This window comes from Oncorhynchus mykiss, chromosome 27 (assembly GCF_057628025.1).
Source record: "Oncorhynchus mykiss isolate SJ-2025 chromosome 27, ASM5762802v1, whole genome shotgun sequence".
NCBI lineage: Eukaryota > Metazoa > Chordata > Actinopteri > Salmoniformes > Salmonidae > Oncorhynchus > Oncorhynchus mykiss.
The window spans coordinates 20,739,066-20,765,108 of NC_143048.1; the positions used below are offsets into that span (position 1 = coordinate 20,739,066).

The 26,043-nt window shown below is 42.7% G+C and overlaps 1 protein-coding gene across 3 annotated transcripts in view; it reads right to left on the reverse strand.

Annotated features, from left to right (window-relative positions):
- Positions 1–1,317: 1,317 nt before the first annotated feature.
- Positions 1,318–26,043, reverse strand: part of LOC110507118 (LIM domain kinase 1) — an 81,619-nt gene continuing 56,893 nt past the window's right edge. For 2 of the 3 annotated variants that reach the window (XM_036964955.2, XM_090223509.1), the window contains 13 exons: positions 19,001–19,110; positions 18,181–18,372; positions 15,690–15,795; positions 15,220–15,416; positions 12,857–13,046; positions 12,294–12,380; positions 10,589–10,720; positions 10,216–10,275; positions 9,640–9,705; positions 7,877–8,030; positions 7,050–7,105; positions 5,746–5,903; positions 1,318–5,438 (listed from right to left, as the gene is read on the reverse strand). In XM_036964955.2, coding sequence (XP_036820850.2) covers positions 5,249–5,438; positions 5,746–5,903; positions 7,050–7,105; positions 7,877–8,030; positions 9,640–9,705; positions 10,216–10,275; positions 10,589–10,720; positions 12,294–12,380; positions 12,857–13,046; positions 15,220–15,416; positions 15,690–15,795; positions 18,181–18,372; positions 19,001–19,110 — 1,698 coding nt within the window. In that variant the 3' untranslated portion in view covers positions 1,318–5,248. Of the gene's footprint in view, positions 5,439–5,745; positions 5,904–7,049; positions 7,106–7,876; positions 8,031–9,639; positions 9,706–10,215; positions 10,276–10,588; positions 10,721–12,293; positions 12,381–12,856; positions 13,047–15,219; positions 15,417–15,689; positions 15,796–18,180; positions 18,373–19,000; positions 19,111–25,565; positions 25,883–26,043 lie in introns of those variants that run through there. The other variant, XM_090223510.1, reaches the window with a different exon arrangement.

Here is a 26,043-nt window from a genome sequence, read left to right on the forward strand (position 1 = left end):
TCCTAAACCGGTTGTTGGAAGACGAATTTTGCAATTGCCGTATGAATGAATGTTATGCCAACACTCTTCAAGCCTCCGTTTGGGAGGTACGTGGTGTATTTATTGTGCAGGACAATGGTGATTCTGAGAGGCTTGCGACCAACCTACCCTATATTAAATGTTACTCTTCGTCTTCCACTGCTGTTCCTTGCACCGATGCCTATTCTAAAGTGCAAAAACACTGAATGGCAGCTTCAGATTTTAACAGCGCACTGTTCAGTAGCAGTACTGCCCAGCCAGACTCACCGTGACGTCAAGCGGCACAGCCTGCACCACCATCGGAATGAAAACAATCGCACATGGATGCGCAGGATGGATATGGTCACGTGTGCCTGAGAAAGGTACGGAAGGGAGGAAGGTTGCATTGTCCAGTTTGCGTTCATTACATAATAAGAGAGTGTACATGTAGGTTAGGCTATATTGGGGCGGTAGGTAGCCTAGTGGTTAGAGTGTTGGGCCAGTAACCGACATATTTCTGCATCAAATCCCCGACCCGACAAGGTTAAAATCTATCGTTTTGCCCCCCTAAACAAGGCAGTTAACCCACTGTAGGCCGTCATTGTAAATAATAATACATTTGTTCTTAATCAACTGATTTGCCTAGTTAAATACAATAAAAACTAGCCCGACCGTTCGATTCACACTAACTTATTCCATGCTCGGTCGTTCGCTATATACGAAACCAACGTCCGTGAGCGTGGCATACTGTTTGGCCGGAGTCTGGGTAGCCAGTGTGGCACAATTATTGTCTTATTTTGGATAGTCTATTGACATTTTATAATGACTGCTTCATTATAACAAAATGTTCAATAATGGATATGAAATACTTAATTATCAATCACAGCTGCTCACCAGGAACACGATTACTGTAGCTGAATAAGATGTCTTAGAGCAGGACTAGAACAAAAGCATACACACTCAGTGGCTTTCCAGGAGACATGGCCATCTCTGTGTATGAAAATATAACCTGTTGGTAGAAGAGAAATGTTTTTTCAGCTATTCAGGTCATTTAAAATGAGTTCATTCTTGAGCGCAAAAGCAACATTTATTAATTACATTAAGTCATACAGTAGCCTACTTAACTTCAGTGAGAAAGTGAAAGTATGGCACTGAGGAGGGGATGTCTGATCATCATCATCTGGGGTTGATGGGATGAAAGGTAGGTCTTGTCCTCCATTGCATACACAATCTCCTCCTCCAGTAGTACTTTTTTTGTATATTAGTCATATCAAATGTAAAGGATATAAGTAATTATACAATAAATCACACACTGATCAATTTCATTAAAGGAGCAACACGTTTATTCCAGCTGTGATGAAATACAGTGGTCTCCTAGGGTTCTCAATGTTCACGTTCAGGATTAAAGTGCAGAAAGGTTCACAGCTTGTGTTGTTTTTGTTTTTTAAATAAAAGGAAAATAAAATGAACCATAATCCCTAAGATATCAAAAATGGAGAAATATGGAAAATATAAATATGATATACAACAAGAGGAAAATCTCATAATAAAACAAAAGATCAGCAAGGATGTTAAATCCATTCATTATCATCAGGGTTGAATTTTACACAAAAAAATAAGTTCAAACAAACGCGTTTCGAGTCGAGTCGTTGGCAAGGCTAGCTTTAAAACAAAGGCACAGCATATTGTTCAGCGGTAAGGATACTTTGGAAAGAAGTGCTGCTGACACATTCTCATCCATACATCCATACACATGCTTGACAATGTGGCTTTGACATACATGGTGATACATATTTACAAACATGGCAAAGTCCCATACATACTTCAATTGAATTCCCATACATGCCCATTGATAAACACATTAGCAGAAGATGTGCATAAGAGAGATATTTTCTGTACTGATTTATACATTGACAGGTAGGTAGAGGACTGCATGCTCATTGGAGGCTTATTGTACTACTGTGATTTTGGTGATTGAATAGGCCAGTAAGTATACCCTTTTCACACAACTGAGCCGATTCCATGACAAGGCAAACAGATGTGTACTACACTGGCCTTGTTTCACATCCAGCCTAGTTTCTGGAATCGTTTTGGAAAGGAAGATATCTAGCCAGCTCAATACTGTTCGGGTTGGCACAATAATGTGAAAAAGGCACCGTACAAGTGCTCTCTTTTGATGACAGACTAACAGTGGTTTAACCCTCTCTGGACATCACCGTAAGGTGAAACAGTCAAGAAGACACAGAACTTCATTCACAAAGGATCGGTCTATAGGCAGCAGACAGACCATGGTTATCTCATCCCCTCTGTAGCAAACTAGAAGAATTTGAAATAACTAGGCTGAATAGTTTAGACAATTAGAAGGTAGGGCTGGGAGGTATCTCTTTTGAACCCCTCAATGTCGCATGTACCATGTTTTTAAAGTTGAGGATATGTCTGAAATGAGAACCAAGTTAGACACAGACATACTGTGACATAGTTATCTAATAATAAATACCTGCAGGCATCAGAATGGCCACCTAACTCTGGTTTGCTACAAAGAAGGAAGAATTTCCCAGGACACGTTTACAATTTAATTGAAAGGCTCCATCAGTGACTTGCATTCATATTATCAACCGTCATTTTAGTTCTTTATCACAAGTAACCCAAAATTGAAAGTGCAAATCAAAGTACTCAAATCTATACAAAAAGATTTCAGTCATTATATATAAAAAGAGATGCTGTGTTTTTTAAAATGTCTTTTGTCATTTTTCCTGTCTCTGTCTGTACACTCTTTCCTGTCTCTGTCTGTACACTCTTTCCTTTCTCTGTCTGTACACTCTTTCCTTTCTCTGTCTGTACACTCTTTCCTTTCTCTGTCTGTACACTCTTTCCTTTCTCTGTCTGTACACTCTTTCCTGTCTCTGTCTGTACACTCTTTCCTGTCTCTGTCTGTACACTCTTTCCTTTCTCTGTCTGTACACTCTTTCCTTTCTCTGTCTGTACACTCTTTCCTTTCTCTGTCTGTACACTCTTTCCTTTCTCTGTATGTACACTCTTTCCTTTCTCTGTCTGTACACCCTTTCCTTTCTCTGTCTGTACACTCTTTCCTGTCTCAGTCTGTACACTCTTTCCTGTCTCTGTCTGTACACTCTTTCCTGTCTCTGTCTGTACACTCTTTCCTGACTCTTTCTTTCTTTCCTTTTAATCACAATTTTAGCTTTAAAATGAAAAGAATAGCCTGGTTATACAGCAGAAGTGATCGCAATAGCAAGTACACCATGCAGCTCATCTTCAAGTGGAAAAGAGGGAATAGAGAAAATGTTTGATGGAAAAAGAACACGCGTGAGAGAATGAGAGTGACAATGTGTTCAAGAGAAAGATTCACATACAGTGAGAGATTATTTTCAAGAGAGTGTAGTATGAGATGCATAACAACAGACATACAATATAGATATTATTTACAGCCAGTAGTTTGTGTGTAAACAGAGGGCCTCCCATAGGGAGTTCCATGTAGAGGAGACTTGTGTTGTGACTAAGTTTGTCTCCATGTACTGTAGGACTGAGAGAGGCTTGTGGTCAGAGAGACACTATGATGTGACTGTCTGGCTGTCTCCAACTTCCACAACACATCCACCCTGCTATGGATGACTAAAGAACTCTATAGTAACAACTAACAAATTATCCTCAATTTCTTTTGAGAGGAATAAACGGTAAATGTGGCTTGGCATATAATGCCAAACTACATAACCTTCATTTTGTGACTCTGTGTTGATTCTCTTGTTATGGTTGCATTCAATTGAGGCGATACCCACAGAGTAGTTATATCCAAGGTCATAGTCAGGGCACTCTCTGGAGTCTAGACCAGATCAAAGGCTGCTGTAAACAAAACAACTTGATATGCAGAGAGGAGACGACAGGAGTAAATGGGACACATCACATCACATCGACAGGAAGTCATCATCCCTGTCGAAAGTTATCTGCTCCATATCAGCTACCACTGCCTAACTTTTCTTATTCTCCTTCATTCAACAGGTAGCCCAATAAAAATATGGCAATGTAGCATACATTATAAGTATACAAAATATGTCTGTACATTTAGAATATTTAAAACATTTACAATATGATATTATCACCGGCTATATACATTGGGTGGGTTGAGTTTGAATACATAAGATTTCACCTGGATGTGAATGAGAAGGAAAGAGAGAGTAATAAACATATGAAATGGAAAAATGTATCAAAAGTGTGAAAGAAGTTTACCTCAAAGTCAAGTCAGTGCTGCACAGTGAGAGAAGGAATAGTCATTCATGGACCATATGTTCTACACTACCAGGGGCATCACTTTAAGAATGCATCCCAAATGGCACCCTATAGTGCACTACTTTGGTAATACGCTTTAGCAACTGGTCTTAAGCAGTGCACTATAAAGGGAACAGGATGCCATTTGTGACACAACTGTCACCAGTAGAGGGGGAGGGGAGGAGACAACAGACAAGGCTTACTGGACACAGACAGGGCTATTTACAGTCATGCAGTGTTTAAAAAGCTTTTTGTTTATGCTCAAAAGCGTTTGCTCTATTATATTGTACATCTGCCTGTGCGTCTCAACTTATGTGTTTCGTATTATCCACATAAAAGGCCCCTCCTTTAGCATTTCAAAAAGTGGTTTTGATATCATCAAATTAAATCAAACCAAAGTCACACAGAGGAATACTTTTCAAACACATGATATTGTACAAATACTCTGGAGGAGGGACCCCTACCAATGAGGCTGAAGCATCTTTTTTTTAAAAGTGACATCTGAAAATGCTTGAACACCATCTCAATAAGATAAAGATGACATGAGTGTTAAGATGGATGTTTTTACAGCTGGGATTGACTGATACTGCTAGCTAGCAGTTGCCAGCCTGACATTCAGCTAAGGTACAGCAATCATGAGACTGAAGCTATGATAGTGGTAATGGTAGTCTGAGTGAGTCTCTCTTGGTTGGAGTTGAATGAGTGAGTGCCTTTAGGCAAGGCTGGCTTTTCCCTTCCTCGGTTCCCCCTGAGTCTATACAGCCCATCGACAGCTCACTGTTAGCCTATATGACCACTGTGACTGCTGTGGCATGAGGAGGTACGTACAGAGCTCTTGCCTCACCCCTCCCTGGACAATGCAATGCAACTACTCCATTGCCTGAGGCTCTACTACCCTCCTCAATGACCACCATAACCCCCTCTCTCATGGGCTGAGACCAGCAGCATTCCACTCTGTTACAGATCCCATCTACTCCGGAGTCTCGGGGTGTGGGGGCAGGCCGTTCTCGGACCGCATGGCGGTGCAAGCCATGGTGGGGGCGGTGTGGTTTCCCCAAAACGCTTTGTGTAGCGTGTCGAGCTCGGACACCACCGGCAGGCGGATCTCCAGGTGCATCTTCAGGTTCTCCAGCCACCCCTCCAGCTTGGTGAAGGCGGGGCTACAGACAGAAGAGCCAATTAGTCATAGGTTAGTGATGTCAAGCTAGATCACATAAGTCAGTTACCGTGGCAGCAATGGGACAGGAGACTTATAATAAACCAACACTCAACATGTACAGTATTATCAAACAATCAAAGTTAGAATACAGTTTACACTCATAAGTAACTTTATAGACAAATAACTGGAAAAGTGTTCCTGTTTACATAATCCGTGTACAGAAAGTAAACTTGTGTAATCTACACGCCAAAAAATCTCACACAGCATGGTGATACATGACTCAGGTCAGTGTCAGACTACACACTCACCGTTTCTCAGCATCCAGGTCACAGCAGAGGGCAGCCATAGGGAAGAAGGCTGGGGGACAGTCTGGAGGACAGAAGTGCTCTAAGAAGCCTGTCACATTCAGCCCAAAGTCATGGGCCCTGGGCAAGTAGTCTGGGTCTGCATTCACCCTACCGATGATCTGGAGGGGGAGGTAGAGGTAGAGCGAGAGAGAGAAAGAAAAATAGAGCGAGAGACAGCGAGGGAGTGAGGGAGAGGTACACAGTAAGGAAAGGGCAAAAGGCACTGTTGTATATGCTAGGGCAACAACCTCAGACTAGTTATAACACCAGTTATGAAGCTGGATCATTAGTCATAAACTAATATCAGACTGCTCGCCAGATTCTCATTTTATTATAATATTTTTGTTATTTAACCTTTATTTAACTAGGCAAGTCAGTTAAGAACAAATTCTTATTTACAATGACGGCCTAACCCGGCCAAACCCTAACCGGGACGACGCTGGGCCATATGTGCGCCGCCCTATGGGACTCCCAATCACGGCCAGTTGTGATACAGCCCGGAATCAAACCAGGGTCTGTAGTGACACCTCTAGCAATGAGATGCAGTGCCTTACACCACTGCGCCATTCGGGAGGCCCTACAGATGTAAGATCTTAAATCGATCACTCTTTTGTTGCTGAGATTTTTCATGCACTGTAGGAAATGCAATAGAACTTTGTGATTGACATAAATTCACTGAAAACCCACACTAACAGATCGTTATATTAACAGTATGTCACGTTCCATGTAGCCTGCTTTTGGCCTAGCCACCAATCAAGCAACATTATGGACTAACCGTTCAAATCCTGTTGCTGCAGGATTATTTTTCTGTGACAATATAGGTGAAATTAAGATGCTACATGTACATCTGACTTACTGTTGTGAGACTCCAGGTCCAGGGGAAAGGGAGTCCCCAATAACAGAGTATACCAATCATAGAGGGACTGAGGGTATGCCCAATGGGACCACCAAACGGCATCAGATCAGCTAGCTAGACTACAGGTAGCCCCAGTCCCTATCAGTCACCCACCACATAAAGAGAATTTCCCCTCTGTAATCCTGCCTCTGTGGAGTCCCTGCCTAATGACATCCATGTGGAGATAGACTCACTGCATCTCTGACAACAGAATAGTTCAACCCAGTGCTGCTAGGACCAACCCTAATGGTTACCATACTGATTGGTCTCTCTATTTTAACATAACTAATGAGGAATATGAATACTTTCGACTATTTTACTTTCTCAGCAGCAGGGATTACTTCCATATTCTGCTGTCACGGGCACTCACCTCACAAAGCATGATCCCGAAGGAAAAGATGTCCACTTTTTCATCATAGCTTTTCCCTGTGAGAGAAGACACTTGTGAGGCTATTGGTTTCAGAGTACTGACAATGTATTACAGTATGTGGAGTTGAAACAACTGAAGAATTCACATTTTTCTGTTTAAAAGCCATATGGTTGTCATTCGATTTAAGTGCAATTCAAGCAATGGTTAAAATAGGTTGACCCTGAACCAGTGGTGTGAAGTACTTGAGTAAAAACACTTTAAAGTAGTACCTAAGTAGGTTTTGGGGTTATGTGTACTTTACTATTTATATTTTTGACAACATTTACTTTACTACGTTCCTAAAGAAAATAATGTACTTTTTACTCCATACATTTTCCCTGACACCCAAAAGTACTTGTTACATTTTGAATGCTAAGCAGGACAGGAAAATTGTCCAATTCACACACTTATCAAGAGAACATTCCTGGTCTTCCCTACCGCCTCTGATCTGGCAGACTCACTAAACACACATGCTTCGTTTGTGAATAATGTCTGAGTGTTGGAGTGTGCCTTTAGCTATGTGTAAATAAATATAAAAACAAGAAAATGGTGTTTGCTTAATTATTTGCTTAATAAAAATAATTTGAAATTATTTATACTTTTACTTTTGATACTTAAGTATATTTAAAACCAAATACTTTTACTCAAGTAGTAGTTACTGGGTGACTTTCACTTTTACTTGAGTAGATTTCTATTAAGGTATCTTTACTTTTACTCAAGTATGACAATTGGGTACTTTTCCCACCACTGCCCTGAATACACACACACACACACGCCTACATACACACCGTGGATCATCTCCGGGGCCATCCAGTAGGGGTTGCCCACTACCGTGTATCTCTTCCTGCGGTCAGGTTTCTTCTGCAGGAGACTCTTGTCCTGGATCTTGTCTTCCACCATCAGCCGAGCCAGCCCAAAGTCTGCCACCACCACACTGTTATTCTGCAGGGAGACAGAGAGGGGACAAACAGAGCAGACAGAGTTACATCTAGTACAACACAATACTAACAACACCAGCCCAAAGTCTGCCACCACCACACTGTTATTCTGCAGGGAGACAGAGAGGGGACAAACAGAGCAGACAGAGTTACATCTAGTACAACACAATACTAACAACACCAGCCCAAAGTCTGCCACTACCACACTGTTATTCTGCAGGGAGACAGAGAGGGGACAAACAGAGCAGACAGAGTTACATCTAGTACAACACAATACTAACAACACCAGCCCAAAGTCTGCCACCACCACACTGTTATTCTGCAGGGAGACAGAGAGGGGACAAACAGAGCAGACAGAGTTACATCTAGTACAACACAATACTAACAACACCAGCCCAAAGTCTGCCACCACCACACTGTTATTCTGCAGGGAGACAGAGAGGGGACAAACAGAGCAGACAGAGTTACATCTAGTACAACACAATACTAACAACACCAGCCCAAAGTCTGCCACCACCACACTGTTATTCTGCAGGGAGACAGAGAGGGGACAAACAGAGCAGACAGAGTTACATCTAGTACAACACAATACTAACAACACCAGCCCAAAGTCTGCCACCACCACACTGTTATTCTGCAGGGAGACAGAGAGGGGACAAACAGAGCAGACAGAGTTACATCTAGTACAACACAATACTAACAACACCAGCCCAAAGTCTGCCACTACCACACTGTTATTCTGCAGGGAGACAGAGAGGGGACAAACAGAGCAGACAGAGTTACATCTAGTACAACACAATACTAACAACACCAGCCCAAAGTCTGCCACCACCATACTCGTATTCTACAGGGAGACAGAGGACACACAGACAGTGTCACATCTAATGAATGGCAATACTTAGACTACCAAACACACTGCAAACCTACCTACAAGACTATACATCTTACCACAGACATGAAGACAAATGCCAGTTAGAGAGAGAGAGAAAGATAGAGAGGGCACACTCAACAACATAGAGGAATAAAGAGAGTGAATACTATGACTGTTGACTATGAGAGGTAAAAACACAGACAGACAGGAAGACAGTGTGTCAGTGAGATAACAACACCTGTCAATACAGTATACCCCAGAGACCCCAGACTAGTCACCTGCTTATTCAGGTTCAATATAAACCCTATCAGATCTCCGGGTTAGTGTTTTATCAAATACTATACAGGACATAGGAATCCTCATCCTGGTCTGTTTATCTAATACTTTAGGACACAATATCTTTATCCAGTGTTTTCTTCAACATGGATGTTTACCTTGTCAGTTCATAGAAATTGATATATTTTCTACCCTCTATTTGAACAGGTCTAGGTGAAGAAGTGTACAGTACATGGCATGTCACTTGTCCTGTAAGGCCTCTGATTTAAGAAGGGCGGCTCTACTGTCCAGTACTTTACCCTAACAAAGGTTTCTCTGTTTTCTAACGTCAAGGAATCTCCATTGTCACATCTCTCTCAACGAGAGACAAACCTGTATGTGATCTAGACATACAGGTGCAAAGTCTTAATCCTCAAAGAAAGCACACACCCTTTAGAGAGAACATACCTAACATCTCTTTACTCACCTCTCTGACAAGACAGTTGTATGAGTTCAGGTCGCGGTGGATTATGTTCACGGAATGCAGATATGACTGGAAGATGGAGAGAAGAGAGAGAGGGATGGAAAGAGAGAGAGAGAAAGAAAGAAAACAAGAGTTAGGTATGAAGCCTAAACCTCAAACCAGTGCCTAGTGGAACAAATATGCATTGTTGTTGCTCCTTCTCTCGAACCCTTTTCAGAGTATAGCCTTTGTAAATTCACTAATCTACAGTCATGTGCTATATTCATCACTGTAAACCCAAATCAAAGGCAACACACTATGACTTCCCACGATGCCCTAATCCAGAAGGAATTCAAGATGTAATTTTCATATAGGGAAATTCTTCTACACGTGATCAACACTGCTGTTACTCTTCCTCTAGATCTCCACTAGAGGGCAGTGTGAGCATGGTTAGTTTGACTGAACTGTCTGATATTCTATTCACGACCACTGCACTGCAGTTTCTCTGACTGCAGCAGTGAGCCCATGGTGCCCTGGTCCTGAAAAGACCCATTCTAGAGGCATTCTATACATTTTATTAGGCATGGATCATTCACTCACCATTCCTGCAGCGATGTCTTTAGCAAAGCTCACTCTCTGGTTCCATGGGTAGTTGGTGTCCTGTTAGTAAGACAAAACAAGGATAGAATCAGACTCTGGATGTTTCACAGAACATAAACACCAGTGATTAAAACTAAAGAGAGGCTCTCTAATCCTAAATCCTCTGATGAATCTGAGACACAATGTACAACACGCAACTATGCACTCATGGGGACACATAGCCACCCAACCACACACACACAAGCTGGTGCGGTGGCACACCCATACAGAAGTGCACGCAACAAAGTACTACAATCCCACACACACACACACACACACACACACACACACACACACACACACACACACACACACACACACACACACACGTTACCATTTTCTTGATTGTCTCCCTCAGGGTTCCTCCTTTGATGTACTCTGCGATGAAGTTGAGTCTCTTATCTTTGTAAAGGACACCGATGAACTTCAGCACGTTGGGGTGCTCCAGACAACGCATCACCTTCACCTGGAGAAGGAGGAGGGTATGTTAGTTATTGTCCTAGCCCTGACTCCTCATAAAGATCAATCATCTAGGAGCTGTGGGGAGTGGTTGTGTGGGTTTAGTAAAGGCAGTATTTAGTTAAATGAACTGGGTGGGTAGCTAGATAATTAGTGAACGACCTAGACCTCCTTGTCTCCCGCCCTGAGGGTCTCTGTGAGATAGAACGTCCTCCATCCAGAACTCGATTTTAGTCTGTAACCATTTCTTCCTGGTCTAAAACATACAAGATGTCTCCTCTCCTGTCATTAACTTGACATAATTGTAACAAGAAAGAGGAGTAATACGTGGTTATTACAGCCTCCCAGAGCGAGACGAACTGATTAGCTCCTAAAGCAGGTACACATTACATAAGCTACTGTGAAGTCAAGGAAAGGAGAAAACTCTTTAAAGGCTTTGATTTAAAATGGCCGCCAAGGTTTTAAAAATAACTACTATGTCTCTACCATAAGGACCAGACTCCAATCCATCGATCAAGTTAAAAACATCTTGAACTTAGAAACTCAGGAAACCATTCCCAAGGCAGTGTTTGTGTTTTGTGTGATTAGATTGCGAGAGATTGTAATTGGAGTGTTATGCAGGCTAGACACTAATAAAAGAGTTAGAAAACAAACCGTAGTCTCCATTCCTCTAGCTGTTTGTTTGTGGGTGGTCATGGCCTGATGTTTTTACTGTTTACAGAGCTATTAAAAGGACTACGGGTGTTAACCTGCACACCTCAGTGCTCACATTGTTTCCTGAAGAGGAGAGTAGAATGCAGGGTAGAATAGTGTGTGTGTGTGTGTGTGTATGTGTGTGTGTGTGCGCGCGAGCGAGCGTGCATGTGATTGTCGATGTAAGTGTCTGTGTATCTGGGAGGGATGCGGCCAAGGGTGTATACCTGTGTATACCTGTAATGACTGTCTGTCCACCCCTCACAGCCTAATTATGGTGGTGTACTTTTTACGAGCTGTAGGGGTATGTATGACGATCATCTAAACATGACATTCAGAGTTTGACAAACTACATTATGTGGTAAACGTAGCCCAGGAGGGTTAACAATAGTGGCCAGGGTTGGAAACATGGTAGGTGATCTCTGTCAGTAAACTAAGCCAAAGCATTGTTGTTGATGACACATGTGCTGTAGACACATAGCAAAGGATTGTATTGTTCTTAGAAGAAGTGGGAGCTCTTTGGGACAAGCACAAAGTTTGTCATTGACTGTGGTGGTTCATTCAAATCATTGGAGTAAGGGAAAGAGATGGATGGTGTGCCTTCATAAACCGTTAATATATAAGACCAATTTAAAATCTTCTGAAATCATTCTTAAGCAAATGGAATTTTGAATATGAATGTATCTTCTGAATTGATCCCGTTGAACCCTGATGGTGACACATCAACAAAGGCAAAAGAAGTCAAGGGTCAAATAGAGTAATGTCACCCACCTCTTTTAGGAATGTCCTCTGTGTCTCATCAAGGGTCAAATAGAGTAATGTCACCCACCTCTTTTAGGAATGTCCTCTGTGTCTCATCAAGGGTCAAATAGAGTAATGTCACCCACCTCTTTTAGGAATGTCCTCTGTGTCTCGTCATCAAAACGAATCAGCTCCTTCATCACCATCACCTCCCCTGTCTCTCTGTGGGTCACCTGCAGAAACACACACCCAGTGATGTCATCAGCCTGCGCAACAGGGCATGGGGACACTTTCCGTTCAAAGCTAATTTCACCCCAACAGGCAACGTCTGGGAAGTTGTTAAGAACTGCTACGGTATAAAAACTCTAGCTATATGTTGTCCCCCTCTCAAAGCTGATATTTGCTCCCTGCTTGAGTGCATCTTCCAAGCAGCAGATGCAGACATATAGTACATTCTGGTTACATCAGAGGCCATTCTGTAAAACACCTCAATGCTGCCATCTTCTGGAACTTTTGAATACAGAACGTTTGACACACATTTAGTAGTGTGAAGTGGGATTTTTAAGGTGTTGGAACTGTCCCCCAAAATTGGTTTCTTTTCCATGGTCATCTTTAACAGAGAGGACAGTTGAACAGACAATGGCCGCGTCATACCCAAGTCATCAGTCAACAAATCAAAACCAGAGTGTGTAGAGGTTGGTGTGTTAACCTTGATGGCCTGTCCAAAGCAGCCTTTTCCGAGCACCTCTCCATGGATGAGGTCTGAAGGCCGGAAGATCCGGTGCATTCGACTATTGGAGACGACTCGCAGTGACTCGGAGCGGTTAAAGTCCTTCCTCTGAGAGAGAGGGGATGCTGCGTTACTGGAGCACGGAGACTTATCAATACTGTAGCTCCGCCTGGAGAGAGAGGGCCGAGAGGAAGATAGAGAAACAGAGAAAGAGAGGGGGAGAAAGAGATAAAATAAGAGTGAGGGAGTGAGTGAGGGGCAGAGAGAAGGAAAAAGAGAGAAAGATGGAACAGGTGGAGACAAAGCAATCATCAGTCAGTCTCACAGTGTAACTGACGCACATCCATATTGTGTTTCACAGTGTTAAATGGTACTGCCAGGCACCATTCTAGCAGCAATTATTTTTATAGACTAATTAGGAAATGGGAGCGACAGCGTGACTGCAGTTACATATGTAATTGCTCATCCATTTCACTGAAGAACTGAAGTTCCTTGAAATGTTCCGGATTGACTGACCTTCATTACCGTAATGATGGACTGTCGTTTCTCTTTGCTTATTTGAGCTGTTCTTACCATAATATGGACTTGGTATTTTACCAAATAGGCCTATCTTCTGTATATAACCCCTACCTTGTCACAACACAACTGATTGTGTTGAACAAGGCACACCTGTTAATTGAAATGCATTCCAGGTAACTACCTCATGAAGCTGGTTGAAAGAATGCCAATAGTGCGCAAAGCTGTCATCAAGGCAAAGGTGTCTACTTTGAAGAATCTAAAATATATTTTGATTTGTTTAACACTTTTTTGGTTACTACATGATTCCATGTGTTATTTCATAGTTTTATTTATTTATTATTATTTTTTATTTAACCTTTATTTAACCAGGTAAGCTAGTTGAGAACAAGTTCTCATTTACAACTGCGACCTGGCGACACAAACAACAACACAGAGTTACACATGGAATAAACAAGCGTATAGTTAAGTTAATAACACAATAGGGGAAAAAAAGTTTATATACAGTGTGTGCAAATGGTGTGAGGAGGTAAGGCAATAAAATAGGCCATAGAGGTGAAGTAATTACAATTTATAAAATTAACATTGGAGTGATAGATGGGCAAATGGTGATGTGCAAGTAGAAATACTGGTGTGCAAAAGAAGAGAAAAGTAAATAAAAACAATATGGGGATGAGGTAGGTAGATTGGGTGGGCTATTTACAGATGGGCTATGTACAGCTGCAGCGATCGGTTAGCTGATGTCTAAAGTTAGTGAGGGAAATATAAGTCTCCAGCTTCAGCGATTTTTTGCAACTCGTTTCAGTCATTGGCTGCAGAGAACTGGAAGGAAAGGCGGCCAAAGAAGGTGCTGGCTTTGGGGATGACCAGTGAGATATACCTGCTGGAGCGCGTGCTAGGGGTGGGTGTGGTTATCGTGACCAGTGAGCTGAGATAAGGAGGAGCTTTACCTAGCATAGACTTATAGATGACCTGGAGCCAGTGGATCTGGCGACGAATATGTAGCGAGGGCCAGCCGACTAGAGCATACAGGTCGCAGTGGTGGGTGGTATAAGGGCATTGGTGACAAAACGGATGGCACTGTGTTAGACTGCATCCAGTTTGCTGAGTAGAGTATTGGAAGCTATTTTGTAAATGGCATCGCCGAAGTCGAGGATCTGTAGGATAGTCAGTTTTACGAGGGTATGTTTGGCGGCGTGAGTGAAGGAGGCTTTGTTGCGAAATAGGAAGCCGATTCTAGATTGAATTTTGGATTGGAGATGTATAATATGAGTCTGGAAGGAGACTTTACAGTCTAGCCAGACACTTAGGTATTTGTAGTTGTCCACATATTCTAAGTCAGAACCGTCCAGAGTAGTGATGCTAGTCGGGCGGGTGGGTGCGGGCACCGAATGGTTGAAAAGCATGCATTTGGTTTTACTAACGTCTAAGAGCAGTTGGAGGCCACGGAAGGGCATTGAAGCTTGTTTGGAAGTTAGTTAACACAGTGTCCAAAGAAGGACCAGATGTATACAGAATGGTGTCTTCACTATTATTCTACAATGTAGAAAATAGTAAAAAATAAAGAAAAACCCTTGAATGAGTAGGTGTGTCCAAACTTTTGACGGGTACTGTATGTTTAAAATGTGTTTAGTACACGTTGAATGTTTTTATTTATGTATATATCTCATTTAGTTGAAGATTTCATATAAATCTGTATTTTGTTGCGTAATTATTTCCTTTTCTATTCTATTCATACTGTATTTGAGGTTGAAATAAAACAAAACACCATGACTACAACAGCCTGTATTTGTGCGCCTGTAAACGTCACCGAGATTAGTCCTTACGTGATCATTCGTGAGCGCAGGTTGTTGATATCTGGGTGTGGGGGCTGAGTGATGGGGAGGATGGGGCTTGGACCGTCAGACAGGGGGGTGGTCAGGGGTCCGCCCACTGTCTCACCCTCTAAACCCCCCTGGTCGTGGGGGTCGTGCTCTATGGTCAGCTGGAGCAGACGACTGGTCTCCTGGATGAGCAGGTCAATCTGGTGGAGGAAAAATATGATCAGTGTAGCATTAGCATGTAGCATAACATATAGAATGTAAAATAGCAAATAGCATAACATGAAGTATGGCTAAGAGTGTTGATGTTTTCCCCTTAGTGTCCATCAACTCCATGCTCTGATGCAGTAGAATAAACAAGAGTAAGGACTTAAACTTGTATCTTGTAACATCAAGACTCAAATTTTATTAACATCTAAAATCAATGTCATTGATGTCTATCAGCAACACAAGTAAAGAGATGTCAGCTAGGTTACCTCATCAAGAGGAACATTCCTGATGGGTGTTCCGTTGATCTCCAGGATCCGGTCTCCGACATGTATGGAGTTCTTCACATCTGGACTGATCAACTCAGAGTCCACCCTGGAGAAGGAATGAGAGAACAGCGATAAGCAGTTGGAAATACAGTTGAAGTCAGAAGTTTACATACACCTTAGCCAAATACATTTAAACTCAGTTTTTCACAATTCCTGACATTTAATCCTAGTAACAATTCCCTGTCCTAGGTCAGTTAGGATCACCACGTTATTTTAAGAATGTGAAATGTCAGAATAATAGTAGAGCGAATTATTTATTTCAGCTTTTATTTCTTTCATCACATTCCCAGTGGGTTAGAAGTTTACATACACTAAATTAGTATTTGGTAGCATTGCCTTTAAATTGTTTAACTTGGGTCAAACGTTTCAGGTAGCCTTCCCACAATAAGTTGGGTGAATTTTGGCCCATTCCTCCTGACAGAGCTGGTGTAACTGAGTCAGGTTTGTAGGCCTCCTTGCTCGCACACACTTTCTCAGTTCTGCCCACAAATGTTCTATGGGATTGAGGTCAGGGCTTTGTCATGGCCACTCCAATACCTTGACTTTGTTGTCCTTAAGCCATTTTGCCACAACTTTGGAAGTATGCTTGGGGTCATTGTCCATTTGGAAGACCCATTTGCGACCACGCTTTAACTTCCTGACTGATGTCTTGAGGTGTTGCTTCAATATATCCACATAATTGTCCTGCGTCATGATGCCATCTATTTTGTGAAGTGCACCAGTCCCTCTTGCAGCAAAGCACCCCCAAAACATGATGCTGCTACCCCCGGGATGGGATGGTGTTCTTCGACTTGCAAGCCTCTCCCTTTTTCCTCCAAACATAACGATGGTCATTATGGCCAAACAGTTCTATTTTTTGTTTCATCGGACCAGAGGACATTTCTCCAAAAAGTACGATCTTTGTTCCATTGTGCAGTTGCAAACTGTAGTCTGGCTTTTTTTATGGCGATTTTGGAGCAGTGACTACTTCCTTGCTGAGCGGCCTCTCAGGTTATGTCGATATAAGACTCCCTTTACGTGACAACGTGTCTCCTTCCTGAGCGGTATGACGGTTGCGTGGTCCCAAGGTGTTTATACTTGCGTACTATTGTTTGTACAGATGAACATGGTACCTTCAGGCGTTTGGAAATTGCTCCCAACCAGACTTGTGGCGGTATACAAAAAAAAAAATCTGAGGTCTTGGCCGATTTCTTTTGATTTTCCAATGATGTCAAGCAAAGAAGCACTGAATTTGAAGGTAGGCCTTGAAATGCATCCACGGGTACACCTCCACTTGACTCAAATGATGTCAATTAGCCTATCAGAAGCTTCTAAAGCCATGACATAATTTTCTGGAATTTTCCAAGCTATTTAAAAAGGCACAGTCAATTTAGTGTATGTAAACTTCTGACCCACTGGAATTGTGATACCTTGAATTATAAGTGAAATAATCTGTCTGTAAACAATTGTTGGAAAAATGACTTATGTCATGCACAAAGTAGATGTCCTAATCAACTTGCCAAAACTATAGTTTGTTAACAAGAAATGTGTGGAGTCGTTGAAAAATTAGTTTTTATGACTCCCACCTAAGTGTATGTAAACTTCCGACTTCAACTGTAGATTTAACCTCGATATCCATCTTTCTCATATTCCATTAGCCAAGTGATTACATCATAAGTCTAGGAAGTATGACAATGTGAGACTATAGAAAATCTAGCATGTACAGAATGGTATACTGGTCCACTGGAAAAATAGAAGACAGAACAGCGTACCTACTGCTAGATCCTTTCCATCCCTTTTGTTGTACAAGGACATGGGTATAGTATTTCATCTACACTGGATTTAAATAACAATGTCCTCACTTTCCCTCACTTCCATTCTGAGTCTCTGACTTCCATGTCTCCTATTCAGTCATCTCCCATACTTCCGTTAGCCTCCCGATCCATCCCCCTCTCCCTCCCCACTCCATCCCCCTCCCCTCCATCCCCCTTCCCTCCCCACTCCATCCCCCTTCCCTCCCCACTCCATCCCCCTCCCCTCCCCCCTCCATCCCCCTTCCCTCCCCACTCCATCCCCCTTCCCTCCCCACTCCATCCCCCTCCCCCCTCCATCCCCCTCCCCTCCCCTTCCCTCCCCACTCCCTCCCCCTTCCCTCCCCACTCCCTCCCCCTTCCCTCCCCACTCCATCCCCCTTCCCTCCCCCCTCCATCCCCCTTCCCTCCCCACTCCATCCCCCTTCCCTCCCCACTCCATCCCCCTTCCCTCCCCACTCCATCCCCCTTCCCTCCCCACTCCATTCCTCCCTTGGTGTATTTATTACAATTCTATTCAATAGTTAATTAAACCAGGAAGTCCCACTGAGATAAGGAATATTATTTTCCATCTCTCTCCCTTTCCCACCATATCTCAACCCTCCATCACTCCTACCCCCCTACCCCTTCTCTATACTCACTGTGATACCCTGACAGTGCGTTCGGGGCCGTAGCCATTGGGGCTGACAGGCTGGTTGATGGCGACTGAGATCCCTCTCCGCCCGTCTGTGGAGGCTGGGATGGACACCAGGGTCACCGTGTGGGGAATCCTGGCGCATGGTGAGTCTGGAAGGGACACCGGCGTCACGATAGTCCGGTAGTAACAGAGGCCACTGTCAAGGGAGAAAGGGGAGAGAGGCAGGGGGAGGTCAGCATAGATAGAACAGAAAAGTGTATGAATATCCATAAAGCAATATTAATACGGAGAAATAGGAATGCAAATGTGATATGTTCTTACACAATGTCATGTTCGCATATTACACATTTTATTTTGGACATAAGTGACAATTTACATTTCTGTGTGCATCACCTGATAGAATTAAATTATATTTTTAACATCGTGCCAGAATGTCAAGTGGCAGAATAATGATCTAGTCAGCCTCCCATCACACACACACTTCCATTCAGAGCTGACAGCACAATGACTGCTTTGTATTTCAACATCCCTTCCTCCCTCCTCGTGTCAGTGTGTGTGTGTCATACAGTACCCCCTTCCTCACCTCATGTCAGTTGTTTCTCTATCCAGCACTACCGTTATTTCCACATTTCTAGTTCTGCTTTAGGCTACAGTGGCCAGGCTGCACAGCAATGGTGTTACTGTAATAACATTCTGAACAAATTACAACCTCTCATCTCAATGATAAATAATGCCCTTGCCTTGAGTCTACTGAATCTCTACACCCTACGATTATGTATGAAGACCATTTTATAAATAACGTTTTTATGATCATTATAATGTACCAGTATAGTTTGGACCTCTCCACCAGTGCGTAGGTGTCTCCGTCTCCGATGAAGGCTCTGCAGTTCAGACAGGTGAAGCATTCTGGGTGGTACTTCTGTTCCCCTGCGACCTGGAGGACACACGCAGAGGGAGGGTCAGGGAACGATTCCTAGGTAGGGTTAAGAGTCAGCTAAATAACACAACCTTTATTTCAGCAGGTTGGTCAATTGCGATCCAAATTATTTTCTTGCAATGACCATCTGTCTGACGTCAAGACAGAAAAGCAAGGCAAAGAGAAATCTACAAAACACAACGATAGGTCAAACGTTAAACAAAACAAAGAGAATATACTACAAGTCAACTACAAGTTCACTACTTGTTCAGGTCAGTAGATGCATCACATCACAAAAACAGCAATAAACAGAGCAACAAACTAGGGCAGATGCAGGTTAACCAGTACAAGTAGGGCTAGATTGCTGTGGTTGATATCATCGTTATTAGCTTCCGGGTAGTTTCTATCTAGCGCTATCCAATCACTGGCAGAAGGATAGAGCTGATAATTGAATAACGGCCAAAAACAGCACAACCAACGACCAGATGAATGTAACAGCCAGAGTTAAATTACCGACCACAAACAGATTTGTAAACGAACAGATATCACAATCGATGACCAGATGAATGTAACAGCCAGAGTTAAATTACCGACCACTACCAGATTTGTAAATGAACAGATACCACATTCACACATGCTCCTTATAGATGCTTAACGTAGTAACCAGGTCTAAAATGGTCCCACTTGAGAAAGCTTTTGGCACAGGGTTTACTGGTAATCGATTGAAAGATGTAAGATTCCCACTAGAGGCTGATTTACACATGGAATGCTAATCTATACATAAAATCCCCCCAGGTAAAATGACCTTAAATGCAAATGACCAACATCGCTGGTTGGACAGGTCTAGCAGGGCTTTACTTAAACAAGAAACTGGTGACCTCGTAACTCCTCAGAGACAGATGTTGAAGAGCTCTCTCTCTCTTGCTCTGCTCTGATCAGAGGCACTCAAGAGCTGCAATGATCTGCAATTCAAATTTTACTGGGGGGGAGTTTCAGTTTTCTGGGATGAACAAAGAATAGTAATCTATGAAATATGAGGGGGAAAAAAGAAAAACAATTCAAGGGGGGATTTTTCAGACACTATTAAGGAAACTTTAAAATAATACTGCTCTTATGAGTTTGGAAAATACTAGCAATTCCCTTTAAGAGTGGCACAGTGGTCGATAATATAGATAAAACTACATTCCGGGTAATCAACAAAATCTACCTCTACAGCCCTGTGTCTACCCTCCCCCTCAGGGAGTGTTCTCATGGAAACCAGAGAGAGAGACAGAGAGAGAGAGAGAGAGAGAGAGAGAGAGAGAGAGACAGAGAGAGAGAGACAGAGAGAGAGACAGAGAGACAGAGAGACAGAGAGCCAGAGACAGAGAGAGAGAGAGAGACAGAGAGAGAGACAGACAGAGACAGAGACAGAGAGACAGAGAGACAGAGAGAGAGAGAGAGAGAGACAGAGACAGAGAGCCAGAGACAGAGACAAAGAGACAGAGAGAGAGAGAGAGACAGAGAGAGAGACAGAGAGAGAGACAGAGAGACAGAGAGAGAGAGAGAGAGAGAGAGAGAGAGAGAGAGAGAGGAATGAGAGAAATGGGTTGACTCCCTGACCTAATTGTGTACCTTTTGAATCCTGGTTGTTCATGTTAACAGAGCAGATGGACTCAGATAGTGAATGAGAAGAGAGAAGGTAATGAATGTGTAATTGGTTTCCATTAGCTCTGGAGCAGATGGAACACAGAATGAGTTGGTAAAGAGAAGCAGCCTCAGGGACTTGGTGTGTCACAGTCACTGTATTTTGCAGTAGAGTAGAGTAGGAAGGGTAAAACATGGGCTGTAAACAATGATAAGTGGCTGAGTTCTTTATGTCAGTTATGATCACAGTGTGTGTAAACACCACATCACAGTCACTCAGAGGGACGGAGATGAAATTAAAACGAAGTACAATGAATTACAATTGAAGTACAATGAATGATGAAAGATAGGGGTCAAAATGTCTTCTAGTTGATAATGAATAAGCATACACTGTAATGTCAACCATGCTATCCTTGTGTTACGGTATGTTATAAAGTAAAGTAAAATAGTCAAATATGCATGTGCTTGTGTGTGTGTGTGTGTGTGTGCTCGCGTCTGCACAAAACATTGGCCAGCGTTACCTAGCGTTGATTTTTTAATAACATTTCTAGTGGTGATTCAGGTGTTGAATTAACTCTGTAAGTGAACCCGTGTTGGTGTTAACCAGTGTTAAACCAAAAGCACAGCCAACATTAGCATATTTCACAGCATGCTCTATTGCAGGTAGATTTAAAAAAATGCTTGTTTCAATATCTATGTTTTTGCAATGGACATTGATTGATTGATCATATGCTACTCAAATATAAATAACATTCATTTTTCTAAACTAATCCAATCTATTACTTTATTGCACACGTTATTGCCAAGTCTAGGTCCAAGAGGCTCCCAAATAGCTTCTACCCCCAAGCCATAAGACTAACAGCTAATCAAATGGCTACCCAGACTATTTGCATTGCCAGTGCACCCTACTCATGAATGATTTGCTATTCTTATCTCTTATTTTCTTAAAAAGGCATTGTTGGTTAAGGGCTTGTAAGTAATCATTTCACTGTAAGGTTGTATTCGGCGCATGTGACAAATAACATTTTATTTGACTTGATTTATTGAAATGGTTGTTCCGGTTTAGATAGTCTCATATCTTAGTCTTCCCAACCCGGCAGTCATTCTGAATACAGGTTGCGGCATTCATGTTGGATATTCCCACTCGAGTTGGATTCCAATAGGAATTACAGAATTACAGTCGCATCATAATGTGGCTTGCAGGCCTGAAAACCATGAGTTTCAGCCCACTGTATAGGGTAAAACTAGGCCCTCAAAATAAGGCCTTATTAAATACTTGTTGTATTTGGTTAAAGAAACATTTTTTATGACAATATATTCACTTAGGATTTCACTTGGTGGAGGCCACTGAACTGAAAATGGAATACAGTCAACAAATACAGTCATGGGTGTTAACTCTGGGTAATATGCAAATAAGGCTTTACACTAAGCGGTGTGTTAATTTAACACTGCAAAGTGTGGACCTGTATAGACACTGGACCAGTGACACATTTAACACTGCCAGTGTTGATTTAACACTGTAGAATTGTGTGTGTGTGTGTGCATGGGTGTGTGTGTAGCAGGCAGTGGCCAGTCTCAGGTGTGAGCCCCCGCGTGGAGGAGAGGAAGGACATCTGGACGTAGAGGAAGAGACAGTGCGACGCCTGACACTCTGACACTGTGGCTACTGCCATTTGTCGACCCCCGAAACCTCTTTCCTACACACAAACACATCTCTCCAACCACATCTGACAACTGCTACTGCCGCACACACACAAAGAAAAAACAGAGCAGAAAGAGAGAAAGAGAGAGAGAGAAAGAAAAGATAGACGCTAACAATAGCCCTGTGCGTATCTTATGGGTGGAATGTTCTATTATCTTTCTCTCACTGCTAATTTAGCTCATTTACAATTACTCAGAATGAAACTATGCGGCATGAGACCACCTGATCTGGAAATTCCAAGAAACCTGCCCAAAACATTGGTTAAAAATCTTCCATTTACAAATGAGCGGGGATAACTTACAGCACATACTGTAACCACCCACAGCTGGTGTCCCCCGCCTCTGTAGTCATGCGTATGTGTGTGTATAAGAGAGCAGTGTGGCTTGGCATGTGGCGCACACAGGACCTCTGTGACAACAATCCAAATTATCAGCACGTTTCCTTTGAGGGGGGCGGACAGTACCCAGGAAGAACTGGGTCGGTCGCCATGGAGAAGCATCTGGAAACAGTGTGTGGGTCTGTTACCATGGTGAGGTGGAGGGAGGCGGTCACATATTAAGCATGATCCTATAATGAACACTAACTGCACCAGCTGGGGACTTGTGATGAAGATACAGTGGTGAGAAATGCAACTAATCTCAAAATAGAAAGCAGGAACCTGCCTGAAACTACTCATGTATATAACCAGGCAAATCTTTACATTTTCTTTGTCCAATAAATCATCTCTCTTCCTCCTCTTTCTACACTGTAAACCAAATCAGTGCAAATAAATAGAAAACAATTCCTTGAGGCCTCTCTCAAAGCACGACTGATAATGGAAATGAGTTCGCACTAGTGTAATAAACTGAGTTCTGTTACACAAGAATGAGGAAATTCCCCTGGTGATGATGAGACAGCCATTCAGAAGCTGTCATTTCAGTACTTAAATGTGTCATTAAAGTTTCAACTTTAAGTGTTTGACGACCAATAAGTTGGGAGGCTAATCCGTTTAGTGGTGTGTGTGTGTTTTCAGACAGCCTATGGAATGTGTATGGCCCCTGTTGGACCAATCAGAGGTATTTATGACCCCCTGGTGTCACTACGATACTCTCAGGTTCTCTAGTGTAAACAACAGATGAGAGGGGAATTCTCCATATTGAGTTTAGGTCATTTTCAGTTCCCAAAACTATTGCATCTTAGTTTTTTTAGGATTCATTCTAAAAGTTGAGTCCAACCATGTAAACTAGGTGAATTGGAGCCAATGCTACAGTATATTCTAATATCCATACTAGCATACCATTTAGAATGCTTGCCCATTGCCCACTACATTGCTTATTAGTGTGGTGGATATTGGAACTTTAGCCGGTTGCTTACTTCTGTTTCCTGTATGGACTTCCAGTTATACTGATGCATTTTGGGCCTGTAAAGGGTCTTGCCGATTTAGTGATATGGACCATGTGTGGAGGGTCATGGGGACTATAAAAAACTAGTAACATAGGGTATGACCCCTTGCGTCAGTTAGCCTGGTATTAACACTACACACGCACACACACGTTGTCAGTTAATCTGATATAAACATTGCACACACACCGCCATGACTTCACTAACCCATCCCAGGCAGGATAAATCTGTAACAGTGATTTAATTGTAACGCACAGCACCTTGAGGTGATGCAGAGCTGGCACAGACGGGATCCGGTTGGTGTAACTAACCACTTTATGGGAAACCTGGAGATGACTAGCTATTCCAGTGACCTATTGAGGTTCAATGGAACTGTTGCAATAGTTTAGCTCAGGGCGTCAACATGTTCTGTTGTTGAGGCCTACTGAGACTGCAAGTACACATAAAACCAATGGAAAAGGAGTACTTTTCATGCTACACAAGCTGATGTTGACATCAGGAATTGATTAAATCAGCAGCACATTCAGCAGGTAATAGATACTCCATGAGAGTTAATTCTAGGTCAAATTCCAAAAATGATTCATGGGGGATTCCACATTCTAAATCCATTTGATGAGGTGCTGGGGGATCAGGATCAGTCAAATCTCCATACAACAGATGGGTAGAACGTCTATAATATAGAAACCTGCATTTAAATCAATTCATCACGCAATGAAATTTGGCTTTTCAATTTCCAAACCAAACCTAAACTGTGGAGAGAAGAGAAGTGGAGCATGGCCTGGATCTTGAGTAGAAAAAAGACATCTGTATCCTATCCACACACAAGAGTGTGTGGATAGGATACACAGGCAACACAAAGCCTGTTTTGCCAATTGAGATCTAAGTAGGAAAGAAGGCAGTGAATGGGGAAAGCCTAATGGTGATTGGAGGTGCTATCTAGAACCATAATGTGTTATTCGGCTATCTCAATAGGATAAACCTTTTTGGTTCCAGGTAGAACCCTCTGTAGAAAGGCACTACAAGGAACCAAAGTGTTATTCAAAGAGTTATCATATGGGGACAGCCCCCCCCAAAAAACATTATGGTTCTATATAGTGCCTCCAATCACCATTAGGCTTCCCCCGTTCACTGCCTTCTTTCCTACTTAGATCTCATTTGGCAACACAGGCTTTCATTTTGTTTCTGATTCCGACTCACTTAGAAAGAATAAACTGGGAAAATATGATTAGACCAGACCAAGTTGCAGAAACAGCACCCAGCAGTCCCAAACAGGGCTAGAATGAAGCGTTGAGTTCCCTCTGATAGATAGGTGGACATCCGGTAGAGGCACACTTGTGTGTACATGATCATGTGTGTTTATACTGTGCATATGTACAGTGCAGGGCTGCAATCATCTCAGCATTACAATCAAGCTTTAACTAGCCTAGCCTACTGTAACTGGGGCTCTGGGCAGGACCTACTCTAAATATAGACCATGTGCCTGCCCCGGCTCATTTCTATTTCATGAAACAAACAAAAAATGTATATCATGGACCCAGTTTCTTAGAGATCATTTCAACCCTTTCAACATGAAGATATCTCTTAACAACATCATTTTAGGGAACGATACAATATCAATACTGATGTTCTATTTCTACTAAAACCATGCAATAGAGAGAGACCTAAAGCACAAACGCAGCAAAATCAAGCCTGCCCACTCAACACAAGCTGAAGCTAGCCAAGCCCTTTCACTCAATCACAGTCTACAGAGGGAAAGCCATTTTACCTTTTTGTCCCTTTTCCACAGCTTGAGACAGCAAAATCCCCAGAAAAATAAATCTGACACCATGGCAGCCTCCCTGCTGCTGCTTTCCTATACAGTCCACTCTACTCCCGGCAAGACTAGTTCATTCTGGTGAGCCCACACCGCTGTCACAACACAGAGGCAGCGGCCAAATTAGAGAGAGCGAGGAGCTGCCCACGCCTTTGCCGCTGAGCTCATCTCTGAAACTACATCACAGGCTGCTCTTCCCCCTCCCTCCCTCGTTCTCTATCTAACTCTAACAAGCGGCAGCCGCTCTCGCTTTCTGTTTTTATGACCTCATCGTTTCCTGCCTGGCCTGGCCCACCCATGCGCCTGCTGGCTGTGTCTCCTCTCTGATGTCTTCAGAAAATACCCCCTCCCATATTTCTTCCTCTCTCTTCCCCATCCCCCTTTCCCTAGTTCCCCTGATTCCAAAGCTCCTCTAGCTGACAGGCAATCA